The 17,010-nt window shown below is 39.5% G+C and overlaps 1 protein-coding gene across 10 annotated transcripts in view; it reads left to right on the top strand.

Annotated features, from left to right (window-relative positions):
- Positions 1-16,780, top strand: part of ZNF518A (zinc finger protein 518A) — a 38,111-nt gene extending 21,331 nt beyond the window's left edge. For 9 of the 10 annotated variants that reach the window (XM_051824005.2, XM_008270255.4, XM_051824006.2 and 6 more), the window contains 2 exons: positions 3,726-3,849; positions 3,995-10,522. In XM_051824005.2, the coding sequence (XP_051679965.2) occupies positions 4,121-8,572 (4,452 nt within the window). In that variant the 5' untranslated portion in view covers positions 3,726-3,849; positions 3,995-4,120 and the 3' untranslated portion in view covers positions 8,573-10,522. Of the gene's footprint in view, positions 1-3,725; positions 3,850-3,994; positions 10,523-16,586 lie in introns of those variants that run through there. The other variant, XR_011382337.1, reaches the window with a different exon arrangement.
- Positions 16,781-17,010: the final 230 nt, after the last annotated feature.

The raw sequence follows: 17,010 nt of genomic DNA, 5'->3' as shown, positions 1-17,010 counted from the left end.
TAAAACCAGTGATCCATGTCTGGGCCAGTGATTGGATTGTAGTAAAAAGAACATTAGCTTATAGGTTGGAGGATAAAAATTATTATAAAATTGTCTCCTTTTTTTGTTATCTGAATTTTTACAACATGGAATACATTTTTTGTCCATAGTAGCAGCCCTAATATAAGATGGTGTAAGGTTATCATCTTAGATTCCTTTTTTTTTGTTTAAAGATTTTTATTATCTATTTGAGAGATAGAGTTACAGACAGAGAGAAGGAAAGATAGGGAGAAAGGTCTTCCATCCTCTGGTTCACTCCTCAGGTGGCTGCAACAGCCAGAGCTGGACTGATCCTGAAGCCAGGAGCCAGGAGCTTCTTCCGGGTCTCCTACGTGGGTGCAGGGGACCAAGCACTTGAACTATCTTCTGCTGCTTTCCCAGGCCATAGCAGAGAGCTGGATTGGTAGAGGAATAACTAGGATAGGAACCGGTGCCCATGTGGGATGCTGGCACCGCAGGCAGAGGCTTAGCCCACTAGCCACAGTGCCAGCCCCTTGGATTGCTTTTACATGCTCTAAGTTTATACTTAGAGTTGAATATACTTGGAGACAAAATAGATTCTCTAAATAAATTTAAGAATTGAAGGCAAATAAGAGATCCCAAACAACCCTGATGTGTATTGTATATACCATACATTAAATATAGAAAATATTGATATTAGATATTATTTAACAGTTACCAAACTTAAGTAAAAGCTGAATTACTTAATAAGGTAGTCCTTTTTATCTGCTTTGTAGTCTTTATTTGTCCAGCAAAGATGTTCCCAATGTATTTGAAGCCAATGTGTTTGAGAACTAACATGAAAATCCAAGAGTAGTGCTGAAGAGGTGTCAAATGTGAAACAGGAAATAAGTGATGCTCTACTGAAAGAATTTCCATCTACTAGGCCTCTAAAGATTTTGATTAGCCTAGTGGCCAGTGCCGCGGCTCACTAGGCTAATCCTCCGCTTTGCGGCGCCGGCACACCGGGTTCTAGTCCTGGTCGGGGCACTGGATTCTGTCCCGGTTGCTCCTCTTCCAGGCCAGCTCTCTGCTGTGGCCAGGGAATGCAGTGGAGGATGGCCCAAGTGCTTGGGCCCTGCACCCCATGGGAGACCAGGATAAGCACCTGGCTCCTGCCATCGGATCAGCGCGGTGCGCCAGCTGCAGCTTGCCGGCCGCAGCAGCCATTGGAGGGTGAACCAACAGCAAAAGGAAGACCTTTCTCTCTGTCTCTCTCTCTCTCTCACTGTCCACTCTGCCTGTCAAAAAAAAAAAAAAAGATTTTGATACTAAGAAACAATATATATTGATCTTTTTATAATCTTTTTTTAAAGTTCCAAGTAAGCCATTATTAGAGAAGGAAGAAACCAAAACTGTTCGTTGTGTTTTATTTCACAATCATTTTTGACTCCTGTAACTTACAAGAGGTTGGGATAATTTAGTTTTCTTGTTCCTGAGCTGTTCCTCCCCTAACTGTTGCCCTAGACACTGAAGAAGGCAAATTGGGCAGATGACTTAGTAATTTTTTGGTCGATTCATATAGTTTTTACACAACATAGTTTCAATTGAATAGGTTACTAAAACTTGATTCCTTCGCCCTTAAGGCATTCGGATCTGGCTAAAAAGCCCATGAGAGTTTCGCAGGCATGGAAAGCCAAGACACTGTGGCAAAAAAATAAATAAATAAATAAAATAAAATAAAATAACCTAAATGAAAGATCTCTGTGAGTGAGATTCCAGCGGAAAGAACAGGCCATCAAAGAAGGAGGTGCCTTTCTCTGAAGGGAGGAGAGAACTTCTACTTTGACTATGACCTTGTCTAAATAGGATCAGAGTTGGTGAATCCAAGAGGCTTCCATAGCCTTGGCAGCTCATGACAAGAGCCACAGGTGATTACTGATGTCATAAATAAGAGTGTTGATTGTTAAATAAATAACAGGAGTCACTGTGCACCTGCTCCCCATGTAGGACCTCTGTCCTTAATGTGTTGTACTATGTGAATTAATGGTAAAACTACTACTCAAACAGTACACTATACTTTGTGTGTCTGTGTGGGTGCAGTCTGTTGAAGTCTTTACTTAGTATATACTAAGTTGATCTTCTGTATATAAAGATAATTGAAAAGGAATCTTGATGGGCCAGCGCCGCGGCTCAGTAGGCTAATCCTCCGCCTTGCAGTGCTGGCACACCAGGTTCTAGTCCCGGTGGGGGCGCCGGATTCTGTCCCGGTTGCCCCTCTTCTAGGCCAGCTCTCTGCTGTGGCCAGGGAGTGCAGTGGAGGATGGCCCAGGTGCTTGGGCCCTGCACCCCATGGGAGACCAGGAGAAGCACCTGTCTCCTGCCTTCGGATCAGCGTGGTGCGCCGGCCGCAGCGCGCCAGCCACAGCGGCCATTGGAGGGTGAACCAACAGCAAAGGAAGACCTTTCTCTCTGTCTCTCTCTCTCACTGTCCACTCTGCCTGTCAAAAATAAATAAAGAAAAAATAAAATGAATCTTGATGAAGAATGGGATGGGAGAGGGAGTGGGAGATGGGATGGTTGTGGGTGGGAGGGAGGTTATGGGGGGAAAAGGCACTATAATTCAAAAGTTGTACTTTGGAAATTTATATTTATTAAATAAAAGTTGAAAAGCAAAACAAAAAACCTTGATTCTTGCATGGTAGAGGCTTCTTTTATTGATAATTGAGGTCTAGATCATTAGAAAAGTGCTGGGCCGGTGCTGTGGTATGGTGGTTGGTGCCGCTGCCTGCAGTGCTGGCATCCCATGTGGATGCCTGTTTGGGTCCCAGTTTCTCTGCTTCTAGTTCATCTCTTTGCTGTGGCCTGGGGGGCGGTGGAGGATGTTCTGGGTCCTTGGGCCCCTGCGCCTGCGTGGGATACCTAGGGGGCCTCCTGGCTCCTGGCTTCGGATCAGTGCAACTCTGGCCATTGCGGCAATCTGGGGGGTGAGCCAGCTGATGGAGGACCTCTCTCTCTCTCTCTCTGCCTCTCTGTGATTCTGCTTTTCAAGTAAAAAAGTAAATCTTAGAAAAGAAAAGAGAAGAAAAAGAACTGTGCTTTTCCCATCATTCTGGAGTCATCTGAGATGTCTGTTGGGCATTCTAACTGCTAGACCAAATGTCTCCCCAAAGCTTTTATTGTAAGTGTAGGTTATCTTTGAGGAAGTAGAAAATCTGGAGAAAAGTCTGTTGGGGTTCTCAGAAAGTAATCACTATAGAGTCAGCTAAGCAAATGAGAAAGTTAGCGTTGGATGGGTGAAACGTGTGTAATTGGAGCTTTCCTATGAAGAATTGTTAAAAAGTGAAAGGCAGAGCCTTTCAGAGATAGAATGTATTCCATCTGCTTGTTCATCCCCGAAATGGCTGCAGTAGCCAGGGCTTCCAGGAACCAGAAACTCCATTCTGGCTTTTCACATGAGTGGCAGGGCCCCAAGCACTCAACGCCATCCTCTGCTGCCTTCCCAGGCACTTCAGCAGGAAGCTGGGTCAGAAGTGGAACAGCTGTGACTTAAACCACCACATAGATATGGGATGCTGCCATTGCAAGTGGAGGCTTAACCCACTGTACTACTACGTTGGCCCCAACTAAGATTTCTTAAATTGTTAAAAACTGTAGTATCACCTTAATATAAAAATTTTAGAGCTTGAGGGTATCTACCCAACTATGATTTTTTGTTGTTGTTGTTTGTTTGTTTGCTTTTTTAGATGAGGAAACTGAGCTGAAGGGAGGTTGAAGCTTTCCCAGTGTCATTTTGCAGAGCTGGAACAAGAGCTTGCATTTTCTGACTTCCAGATTAGTGTTATTTTTACTTCAAATTCTTACTTCTTGGTAAGCTGTTCTTTAAAGATTTAACAGTTCTTTTATTTCTTTACATGTTTGAGTAGCATTCCTGTATTGTGTCAAAATGAACTTAAAGATGCAAAATTTGCAATTACTTTTGTGATGGAAATTAACATTTTTTGTTTAACTTTAGGTGAGTTCATGTGGGAAAAATCCTGGTATTTTTGAAGATGTCTCAACACAGTATTGTGTCCTATTAAAATTAAAAATAATTTCAAGAATTTTCAGAAAAAAAGAAGATAGTAGGACTTTCTAAATCATGCCGTCTGAACAGAGACAGTTATTTTTTGATGAAAAGCAAACTACTTTTCAAAAAGATTATTATGTGACAAATGAGATAGTTGATACTACCAAATCAGTACCTAAGCCAAAAATTTCAGAAAGTAATTTTCATTGTGAACTGAAGAATGTGAAAATTCATTTGCCGAAAGTAAATATTCCAAATAAAGTCCTATTGAAACATGAAGTTGACAAATACAGAAAGTTATTCCAGAGTAAACCACAGACTGCAAGAAAATCTATTAGTTTAAAGACCATTAGCTGTGTAGAGGAGTATATTTTGCTTCACAAGTCCGAGAGAGCTGAAGAAGAGGGTGTCAAAATGTCTGCAAAAATACTCAATTTCAACTGTTCACAATGCCAAGATAGCACTCGATATAGCCCAAATGATTTGCAGAAACACTTTCAAATGTGGCACCGTGGTGAATTACCTTCCTATCCTTGTGAAATGTGTAGTTTTTCAGCAAGTGACTTCCAGGTATTTAAACAACACCGAAGAACCCACAGGAGCACTTTAGTAAAATGTGACATTTGTAACAATGAGAACGTATATACTTTATTGGACTTGATAAAGCATTTCACATCCACACATTGTGTTAATGGTAGTTTTCAATGTGAAAAGTGCAAATTCTCTACCCTTGATGTGGGCACATTTGTTCAGCATATTCATAGACACAATGAAATCCGTTATAAATGCGGTAAATGCCATCATGTGTGTTTTACCAAAGGAGAGCTTCAGAAACACCTTCATCTTCATTCTGGTACTTTTCCCTATGCTTGTCAGTGTTGCAGTTACGGTGCCACCAGGAGAGAGTACCTTATAACTTTGCACAAGGAACATTTATATGCAAAAGAAAAACTGGAAAAAGACAAATATGAGAAAAGGATGTCTAAGACTTCAGCAGGACTTAAGCTAATATTGAAAAGATACAAAATAGGCACATCCAGGAAGACATTGTGGAAACGTAAGAAAATTGGCAGTGGAAGTGACAGAAGTGTAGGAAAAAACACTCAGGTGCTTTCAGAAATGAACAAAACACAAACTGTATCTGAAAATCAGAGCCATCTTGTTCAAGAGCATTTGAAGGAAGACAAGGATGAAAGGCTACCCTGTGAGAATAATGATAAGCCCACTGAGTTAGAGTTGGAAAAGCCAGCTCTCCTATCCACTGGGCAGTGTCATAGAACTGAAGAGGGGTCACTTGCTACTTCAGGTTTCTTGAATACTGCTGTCCAAGGACCTACATTGTTAATGGTGAAAAATAATAAAATAACAGTTCCTGCTAACTTTAATGCTAAATTTATGGGCTTCAAGGTGGTGGATGGAAAACAGCATATTGTAATAAAATTGTTGCCTACCAATAAACAGAATTTATATCCTCCAGGCTTACAGATGGATGCTGCAAAAGACAGTAATGCTAATTTGCAGCCTCAGACTGTGGACACCACTGGGTTTTTAACAGGAATAACTACTGAGTTAAGTGACACAGTTGTTATGAAAACCACCCCAGTTTTATGTTCATCTCCTATACCTTCAGGGAATGTAACTTCAGAAAAAGAAACAGGTTTCATGTCTCAGAGGAATAACATGTTTCAAACAATGGATTTTGAAAAAAGTATGTCTTCCTTGCCAGCAACATCAGAGTTGGTTACAGCATCAGTGAATTTGACCACAAAAGTTGAAACAAGAGATAATGTTGATATGTGGGAAAACTCTGCCACTCAAAGTCACTCTGAAGTGTTAGATACTGCCAGTAAAAGTCCAGATAAAGTCAGCTCTACCGCCAAACCAAATACATATAACAATGGAGATATGCATAACTATTGCGTTAATCACTTCAACCCTGAGTTAACTGTTGAGTGCTCCAAGCGAGGATCATTACCTTTTCATAATTACTCAAAAATGAATAACACTATAAAACGCCGTAGGTTTTCAAGAATAGTAATGTGTGAAAACCCTCAAAGAGAGCCTTCATCAAGCAAAACAGTTGTTCAACAACCCATTAGTGAATCAGTTTTATCACTAGTGAGGAAGGAGAGCTCAAAGCCAGATAGTTTTTTACCATCTGTTAGCCTTTTAAATGATAAAGATGGAACCTTAAAAACAAAAGCTGACACTGAAGAAGAGTGTGTTTTAGAAAAAGGGCAAAACAGTGATGAAGAAAACCTGTACACTAATGAAAATCAAAATGTAGAGAATGTGGCTGAACGGTCCAAGTGGGAAGATATTTCTAGTGTTGATACACCTATGATGCCTAGGATCACATCTGTTTTCTCTCTCCAGAGCCAACAGGCATCAGAATTTTTGCCACCTGAAGTAAACCAATTACTTCAAGATGAATTAAAAGCAAAACCAGATATAAAACAAGATTCTAACAGTACAAATACAGGCGTGCCACATCATTGTAACCAGTTATTTCAAAAACTCGAGGGAGAAGTCAAACCAGTTGAATCTTCAAATGAATTCAAAGTACCGGACATCTTCCCAGTTACATCTGGCAGTGTGGGTATTAATGTGCCTGCAAATGATCTGAATGTGAAGTATAATGGAAAAGAAAAACAAGTGTTACAAGATTTGAGAGATTCAGAAAAGTTGCCTAGAATTTCAAGTATTGGCGCATTGCTCAAGACTCAGTCAGATGCAATAATAACCCAGCAGCTTGTAAAGGACAAACTACGAGCCACCACACAAAATGTAAGTTCTTTATATGTGCAGAGCCCACTTACAAACTCAGAACCAAAAAAAGCTATATTTGTTCAGACTCCAAAAGGTTTGTTTATACCATTGCATGTTGCTAGCAAGCCTGGATTACACGTAGTATCAGGAAGACCACTTCCACTGGTTAATACACAAAGTATTCCTGCTTCTCTTCTTTTAAACAAGAAACCTGGGATGATTTTAACATTTAATAGTGGGAAATGTGAAGGGCTTCCCACCGTCAAAACTGAGAATGCTCAGGCTTGTGGAACTTTGACAAAGGAGCCTTGCAAAACACCTCTATTAAAAGTAGAACAAAACAGTAATTGTCTCACACCTGCACTTTGTTCCAGCATTGGCAGTTGTTTGAGTATGAAAAGTAGCTCAGAAAATACTTTGCCACTGAAAGGCCCTTATGTTATTAAAACACCAGCAAGTTCTTCAGTGAAAACAGTTCCTACTCCTAATAGAATATCCGAGCATCAAGGCACAAAGTTGAATATCTTGGATCCAGTAAAACAGCAGAATGAAATTTTTCCCAAACAACCTCTTTATACCCTCTTGCCTGATGGCAAACAAGCTGTTTTTTTAAAGTGTGTGATGCCAAATAAAACTGAGCTGCTTAAGCCTAAATTAGTCCAAAATAGTACTTATTATCAAAATATACAGCCAAAGAAACCTGAAGGAACACCACAAAAAATACTGCTGAAAATTTTTAACCCTATTTTAAATGTGACTGCTGCTAATAGTGTTTCAGTAAGTAACTCTGCATCCTCATTGCAGAAAGACAATGTGTCATCTACTCAGACGATAGGAGAAGAGCAGAAAGAGCCAGAATCTCCTAGAGATGCCTTACCCCTCTTAGTAGATGATTTGATGCCAGCAAATGAAATTGTGATAACTTCTTCTACAACATGCCCAGAATCTGCTGAGGAACCAGTATGTATGAGTAACTCTTCAGAGGCCAGAGTATTAAGGTGTAAAACAAAGTATACAGTTGAGAGAAGCTTCAGCAGAAGAAAGACTTCCAAAAAGAATTTTTCAGAAATAAAAACTCATGTAAGTAGTAAAGGTTCTGAAACTGTCTTTGTATCTAGAAACAGAAACTGTAAACGCAAGTGTAGGGATAGTTACCAGGAACCTCCAAGAAAAAAATCAACACTGCACAGAAAATGTAAAGAAAAAACCAAACCTGATGTCCATGACGCATTGGGATTTACTAGACCTAGGCTTTCAAAAGATTCCATCAGAACTCTGCGACTTTTCCCTTTTAGTTCCAAACAGCTTGTGAAATGTCCTAGGAGAAACCAACCGGTTGTAGTTTTGAATCATCCTGATGCAGATGCTCCAGAAGTAGCAAATGTAATGAAAACTGTTGCTAAATTTAATGGACATGTACTTAAGGTTTCATTGTCAAAAAGAACTATGGATGCTTTACTGAAACCAGTTTGTTGTAACCCTTCTGAAACAACTTCCGATGACTTTTCCAGGAGGCACAGAACATTTAAGCCTGTTAGTTCAGTGAAAGAAAGATTCGTGCTAAAATTAACACTCAAAAAGACAAGCAAAAACAATTATCAGATTGTGAAAACTACCTCTGAAAACGTTTTGAAGGCTAAATTTAACTGTTGGTTTTGTGGTAGAGTATTTGACAATCAGGATGCTTGGGCTGGTCATGGGCAGAGACATTTAATGGAAGCCACTCGGGATTGGAATATGTTAGAAGGAAACTAGTATTACCTTAGAAAATAACAGTGGGTTGAATTACTACAATGCAGGCATTTTCTACTTCAACATAATACCTGAAATTAAGCTTTTTAAAAGTCGGTTATGTTTCTGTGGAAAAGCAAAAGTTTTGTGTATATTACTTGAAAATGCTGTCACTGCACACATACATTTTGAAAGAAACTAATCACAGCACAGATGTACTTTGATGCAATTTTTGAAGATGTGTTCTTGGAAGTTAGAGCTAAAAAAAATTTTGATGAAGGTTTTCTCTGTTTAGTTCTTCAGTGACTTTTAGTAGAGGCTAATGGGTGACAGCCCCATTCCCTCTCTCCTTCCACCAGCCTTACAAATCTGATAAATATAGCTCCTCTGAAGACAGAGAGCTCTTTTGGATGGAGCTGAAGGAGTTTCTCATCATTTGTGAAGGTGGAGAGCTTGGGTAAAGAATTTGCTCCATGTCTGCTAACTACAGTTCTTTTGAAGGGTCTTGGGTTCCTTTAAAAGTACATTTAACCCACTACGGTTATATCTTGCTTGAAGAGTTCTTGACAAGTCAACCTTTTATTCCTGTTAAGATCGAACCCATATCAGAGATTGAAACACCCTCCCCAGGTGATTTTCTTTCTCTAAATGGCTATGTCAAGTATTGCAGTACATGGATAGCCTTAAGAGAAGAGTTGAACTCTTTGTTTAAAGTCCAATTCAAGAACTTCAACATTTTTTCTGAATTTAATTATATTTTCCAGTGACCGCCTCTTGCACAGAACTGTGCTTATTTGATTTAAATTGTTCCCCATAAGCCCAGTGTTTGTTTTTTTTCTTTTTTTGTCATCCCTTTAAAAAGTAGAACATTGAAGCACTTCCAAGGGAATGACTTTTCTTGAAAATAAAAAATTTCTTCTGCAGAGTAATATTTTGCAGCAAGATGAGCAAAGCAAATCATATTTTGGTCTGTGTTTAATTGCTGTTATTATCTAAATGTCCAAATGAAGACAAAATGTTTTTGTTGCAACTTTAAGTCTTAACTGACAACCCAAAGCAGATACATACTGATTGTTGGCATTTGAAAATGGGGAAGGAAGCATAACAGGGAACTCAGGCAGTACATGAAACCTGAAGACAATTCCTAAGGGACATGCCCAGCAGAGTTTCAAAATGAACATTTTCATGACAACAACAGAATCACAGATTTAAACTTTTCACCTTGCAAGTTTAGATCAAATTTTGTTGGATCATTGAATAATGGAGTTCTCTCATTACAAAATTACAGATATTACATAATTATTTGATTACATTGTTACTTCAAGTGTTAAGGACATTTCCATTGATTGTATGAAAACTTCAGGGCTTCTTTTTTGTATATAACAAATCTGTACATATTTTTGTATCTTTGAGTTATGTAAATTTTGCACAGTTTTTGACATAAAAAGTTTATTTTCTTTCAGTTTAGTTCAGTGCATGCATTAATAAAACTGGTTGTTTAATTTAAAAGGAATATGTGAAACTTTACCCATATTTTATTGGTTTTATTTCAGATGTAGATTTTTTTGAGATAAATTCATTTTCAGGGATTGAACACTATTGTTAGCAAGTGCCTACTAAAGATGTGAAACAGTTTACATATGTCAACTGTAACAGTAGGTCCCAAATGGGCCCATTCCCTTAAGAGTTTTATTTTAAAGAAAGCCATACATAGATGCTTCAAGCTATCTTGCTATGCACATTATACTTGTACTGTTTTTTGTGCAGTTTATCTACTTTCTTAGTGAAGTATTTTTTGTATAAAACCTGTTAAAATTGTGTTTCTTAAATTGAGCCTAAGAATGGAGTTGATTGGAAATATATGGTATATATTAATAATGTATATGGTGTTTAAAGATGGTAAGCATTGTTAATTTTATTGTTTATTGTTAAAGAACATTTTCTCCAATTAAATTTATCTTGAATTTGTGTTTATACAGATTTTTTTTTTTTACTGTGCTAATGGGTATTTTATTCTAATGGGAAATACTGAGATTTCAAAAATGCGCTTTTATGTAATGGTAGTGAACTATACAAAATAAAGTGTGGGATTTTTTTTTCCCCAAAAACCTTAGATGAAGGTTTATATGAGAAGGGTAACATTTACCATAATTTTCTTATGGTTGTGCTGGCAACATAAGCCGTAGTGAGATTTCTGCTCTTTGGTACCCTAACAACAGAAAAATGGAAATACTGTGTTACGAGTAGATCTATAATGAGGCATTGCCTCCTGGGAACAGAGAGGATGGAGAGATGAACTAACCTGTTAATGTTTGCTATTATTATCTAAACCATAGAAATACATTACAGAATAGCCACAGTGGTAAAATATATTTAATATTCAGACATACTTATCTTAAAATTTTTTTAATATTTATGTACTTGAAAGATGGAGTAACACAGATGTAGGGGCAGACAGAGAAAGATGTCTTCCATTCTCTGGTTCATTCCCCAAATGGCTGCAACATCTGGGGCTGGGCCAGGCCAAAGCCAAGAGCCAGGAATTCCATCTTTGTCTCCCATGTGGGTAGCAGGGGCTAAAGTATTTGGGCCATCTTCATCTGTTTCCCCGCTTGCATTAGGAGGCAGCTGGGTTGGAAACTGCGCAGCCGGGACTCAAACCGATGGTCTGATATGAGATGCTGGTGTCACAAGTTTAGCCTGCTGTGCCACAACAAGAACCCCCTAAAATTTTTTTAAATGAACATCTTATGAAAATTGCCGTTACATTACAGCCAACATTACAAAATAATATTTAATAAACACTAACCTTGATTATAGAGTAGAAACCATGATTCTTTTTCAAATGTAATGACCTTGTGCTGAGTCACCTAACAGAAATCCAGACCCGCGAATGCTCACCATGGCATGGAGGAGAGATGAGAGAGCACCTGTGTCATCTGGAACAGCTACTAACGTTGCTCATACAGCATAAACCAACAATTTACTGTAGGCCATGTTTTTAAAAAAGAACACTTTTGAGATGGGAGACACTCAAAGCTTGCTTCCTTTTCCTTCGCATCCATGAGTTCAGTGCAAGGTATAGGGAAGAACCACGCCACGACACAAGGTTGGAATCAGTGCAGTTCTTTGCTTCCATATTTCCCAGTCTTTAGCACTGCTCCAAAACACAGCCTGCAAGCAAAGCTCTTCAGGCTCTCACTTGGTGGGCTTAAAAGCAATTTAAAATCAGTTTCATGTCCCAGATACTCTAGTTGAAACCTTTTCTGGTTTTAAGTTATTCTTAACAAAATTCTGATGGAGGCTTCCCTGCTTGGAACTTCATTGTCAGAGCAGAAAATCAATCAAATCCCTCTTTTCTCCTGGCTGAAAGACCTCTGGAAAACATAGTATTCAGTATTTCGATGTTCTTGGTACAACTGAAAAGAATTAGTTTTATTTTTGCAGTTGAACTTGTGGGTCAAGAATGTATTTTAGTTTTTCCTGTTTCCATTTCACTGAGATAAGACTGTTACTGTTGGGCATTTACTTTTAGAAATTCACTTTTCTAAGAATTTGTCTTGCTAAATATTCAGTAGCACAGGTTGAAATGTAATACAGAGGTCTGGTGATTTAACTTAGACTTTGTAGGCCAAATACTTTGTCGTGACTATTCAATTCTTATAATACAGAAGCAGGTATAGGCACTTTGTAAGTAAATGACTGTGACTGCTTTAGTAAAATGACTCCCCCAACAGGCAGTGGGCCGTATTTGGCCCAGTGGCCGTAGTTTTCCAATCATTGCTTGAGTTACTCAAGTGTTTGCTCCTGCAGTGAGATTTTTCATTAAGAAACCCAAGTTTGATTAAGTTTGTGATACATATCATTTGTTTAGAATGTACAAAAATGAAAATACCTATAGTTTCAAATGTAGATGTGTTTTTATAAAAATGAAGAGAATGTAAATATGGTGAAAATGGTTAGTGGGCAAAGTGGATAGGTCATTTGTGTGCTAAGAGTAATGCATTTATGCAGGGGTTAAAAATGAAATAAGACAGAAATGCTGTGAGAATTTATGTCTGGGTTAGATGGAAAAGAGACACACAGTTGCTAGTTTTTTTAGTGATTTGAAACAGGTGTTAGGAAAAGAAAAAGTAATCCACATTCTTGACATGGGCAAGAATGGAGCGGAGCTGGAAACAGTATTACATATTAATTCATAAAGCTAAGCTTGATTTTAAAAAGTGATTCCTTTTCACCGATCCCTTTTCACCATTAACGTCTACTTACTAACCTGGATATACCCCAGTTAGGGCACTGGCTGTATCATGTTCCTCTGCAGCTTGTTAAGATCCTTCTCAGCTAAGTAATTGGCTCCACTGAGGATCTCATCTGGCCAGGCTTGTTCGGGAATATTTCTGGACATTGTTTGTTGCTGTTTAACAGTGTAGCATGGGCAGAAAACTCTTTTTTTTTTAAATATTTCTTTACTTATTTGAAAGGCAGAATTACAGAGGGGAGGGTAGAGAGAGAGATCAGTCTTTGGTCTGCTGCTTTACTCCCTAGATGGTTACAACAGCCATCACTGGGCCAGATTGAAGCCAGGAGCTTCTTCCAGGTCTCCATATAGTAGCAGGGGTCCAAGCGCTTGAGCCATCTCCTGCTGCTTTTCCCAGGTCATTAGCAGAGAGCTGGATTGGAACTAGAGCAACTGGGACACAAACTGGCACCTGTATGGGATGCTGGCATCACAGGTGATAGCTTACCTGCCATGCCACAATGCTGGCCCCAAAACTTCCCTTATAATGGAGAGCTGAAGTGGTTAATTTTAATGGTATGCTTCTTTGAATAACTGGACAATTGAAAGATAATTAGTATCTTGGAAGAGGTGTTTGCTGAAGTCGTCTTTTAGTCATTTTTTGACTAGTTCTCAATCTGAAAAGGTTTCTTTTAATGCTCCCAAGTTTAAGAATCTTCTTTAAAAGAGACCATAATTATTATAATAGTGTAAACTTTTAAAAATTGTGTAGGAAAAATAATGTACACCAATTTTTTGATTAATGAATTTGGAGGACACCAAGAATGTACTTAATTTGAATACCTAGCAAAGACTTTTTTAATGTGAAAATAATTATTTGATCATATTTTAAAGGGTACATCAACCAAAAGTGAGGGTTATGTTCAGATTGCAACTCTTGAATGAAATGTTGATGCCTGATTTATCAGTTATTCCATAGGTTACTACTTATGTAAAAGGATAAGAAAGCAAAATGAAAAATGTGGAGATGAGATAAAAATAACTACTTGTCGCTGGCTTGCTTTCAGCATCCAAAGGAACACAATGAAAGTTATCTTCCCTGAACAGTTAATAGCAATCAACTGGCAAACAATAGAAGACCTATTTCTTTTTTTTTTTATATAAGATTTATTTATTGGCCGGCGCCGCGGCTCAATAGGCTAATCCTCTGCCTAGTGGCGCCAGCACACCAGGTTCTAGTCCCAGTCGGGGCGCCGGATTCTATCCCAGTTGCCCCTCTTCCAGGCCAGCTCTCTGCTGTGGCCTGGGAGTGCAGTGGAGGATGGCCCAAGTGCTTGGGCCCTGCACCCTATGGGAGACCAGGAGAAGCACCTGGCTCCTGCCTTTGGATCAGCACGGTGCGCCAGCCGCAGCGCGCCAGCCGTGGCGGCCATTGGAGGGTGAACCAACGGCAAAAGGAAGACCTTTCTCTCTGTTTCTCTCTCTCACTATCCACTCTGGCTGTCAAAAAAAAAAAAAAAATTTATTTATTTGAAAGAGTTACAGAGAGGCAGAGCCAGAGAAAGAGGTCTTCCACCCACTGGTTCACTCCCCAGACAGCCACAATGGCCAAAGCTGTGCTGATCCGAAGCCAGGAGCCAGGTGCTTCCTCTTGGTCTCCCATGAAGGTGCATGGGCCATCCTCCACTGCCTTCCTGGGCCACAGCAGAGAACTGGACTGGAAGAGGAGCAACCGGGACAGAATCCGACGCCCCAGCTGGGACTAGAACCCAGGGTGCCGCAGGCGGAGGATTAGCCAAGTGAGCTGCGGCGCTGGCCATATTTGCTCTAATTTTTAAATCATCTTTAAAAGACTTAAATTATGTAATGTAACAACTTGTTAGGTTTGTAACCTATATTGTATAAGACAGTATAGGATGGAGGAGGAAATAAAATTTTGATGCTGCACTAGAATTAAGTTAATAGTAACTTGAAGTAGATTCTGATAAAAGATGTGTACTGTAAGCCCTAGTACAAGAAATAAAATTCCTCAAATATTAAAACATCATTAGAGGAATTAAAATAGTTTAGAATGCCCAGAGCAGACAGTAAAGGATGGATAGGTCAACAACAACCAAAAAGAAGAAAAAAAACCATGAAACACAAAGGAAATTGGTAGACCTGTACAACCATATCAGTATAACATTAAGTATGAATGGTTTAAAAAAATCCAATAAAGAGGCAAAGATTTTCAAACTGGCTCACTAAACAAAATTCATTTCTGTGTTATCTATAGGAGGTACACTTTGATGGCATATGTCTTTAAGCTTAATTTATTTATTTGGGGCCGGCGCCGCGGCTCACTAGGCTAATCCTCCGCCTTGCGGCGCCGGCACACCGGGTTCTAGTCCCGGTCGGGGCGCCGGATTCTGTCCCGGTTGCCCCTCTTCCAGGCCAGCCCTTTGCTGTGGCCAGGGAGTGCAGTGGAGGATGGCCCAGGTGCTTGGGCCCTGCACCCCATGGGAGACCAGGAAAAGCACCTGGCTCCTGGCTCCTGCCATCGGATCAGCGCGGTGCGCCGGCCGCAGCACGCCAGCCGCGGCGGCCATTGGAGGGTGAACCAACGGCAAAGGAAGACCTTTCTCTCTCTCTCTCTCTCTCACTGTCCACTCTGCCTGTAAAAAAAAAAAAAAAAAAAAAAAAAAAAAAAAAAAAAAAATTATTTATTTGGAAGACAGAGTGTTGGGGTTTGGGGGGTGGGGTGGGGAGTCTTCCATCATTTGCTGGCTGACATCCCAAACAGAAGATGGAGTGGGCCAGCACCATGGCTTACTAGGCTAATCCTTTGCCTGTGGCACCGGCACTCTGGTTTTTAGTCCTGGTTGGGGCGCCAGATTCTGTCCCAGTTGCTCCTCTTCCAGGCCAGCTCTCTGCTATGGCCCGAGAGTGCAGTGGAGGATGGCCCAGGTCCTTGGGCCCTGCATCCACATGGGAGACCAGGAGGAAGCACCTGGCTCCTGGCTTTGGATCAGTGCAGTGCACTGGCCGTAGTGTCCATCTTGGGGGTGAACGGAAGGAAGACTTTTCTCTCTCTCTCTCTCTGTCTCACTAACTTTGCTTGTCCAAAAAAAAAATCTCCAGTCAGTAACATAACTTTATCCCCTAAGAAACTAGATAAAAGAGAAAATGAAAACTAAAGCAAATGGAAGAAAGGAATAATAAGGATTACTGTGGAATAAGTAAATAGGAAATTAATAGAGAAAATTTATGAAGCCAAAATCTGATTGAGAAGGCCAACAAAATCGATAATCTATCCAGGCTTGTGAAGAAAAAAAAAAGAGGACACAAATAATTAAAAAAAAAAAATGAGGTGGAAGGATGGACATCATATTTACCCTATAGAACAGAAATGAATATGAGAATGCTACAATTATATGCCAAGTAATTGTGATAAACTAGATGAAAAATCCCTAGAAAGATATAAACTATAATAAACAGCTTAAGAAATTAGAAATATGAAGGGATCTATAGCAACTAAGTTGATCTTGTCTTCAAAATTATAAGGAAGAAACAAGTTCAGATAACTGAAGAATCTACTGGTGAATTCTACCAAACATTTAAAAAAGAAATACCATCTCTTCATAAACTCTTCCCAAAAGGAATAGCAGTATTATGCATTGAATGTTTGAGTTTCCTCCACCCAAAGTTCATGTGTTGAAGCCTTAACCTCCAATGGAGGTATTAGCAGATGGGGCCTTGGAGAGGTAATTAGGTTTAAATGGGGTTGCAAAAGTGGAGCCCTCTGCCCTGTCTCCCGACCAGGCCCTGTGATGGAATTAGTGCCCTTATAAAGAAAGGAAGACACCAGAGCTTCTCTGCTATGTGAGGATATATGAAGCCATCATCTATAATCCAGGAAGACAGCCTTTACTAGAACCTTCCATACTGCACCCTGATCTTGGGCTTTCTAGTCCATCCTCAATAACTGTGAGTAATAAGAATCTGTCATTTAAGCCACCCTGTCTATGATGTCTTGTTATAGCAGCAGTGCTAAGAAATTAACACTTCCAATTCATTCTATGAAGCTGGTGTTATTTTGATGCCAACGCCAATAGAAAGACATAAAAAAATCCTCTAATGAGTACAGATGTAGTAATAATTAAATACTAGTAAACCAAATCCGGATGCAAGAAAACATGAAAAATTGTTGCCAGATATTAGCATCTGAGTTACTCCTTGCATTTGG

This window comes from Oryctolagus cuniculus, chromosome 15 (assembly GCF_964237555.1).
Source record: "Oryctolagus cuniculus chromosome 15, mOryCun1.1, whole genome shotgun sequence".
Lineage (NCBI taxonomy): Eukaryota > Metazoa > Chordata > Mammalia > Lagomorpha > Leporidae > Oryctolagus > Oryctolagus cuniculus.
This window is presented reverse-complemented; position numbering and strand designations above follow the sequence as displayed.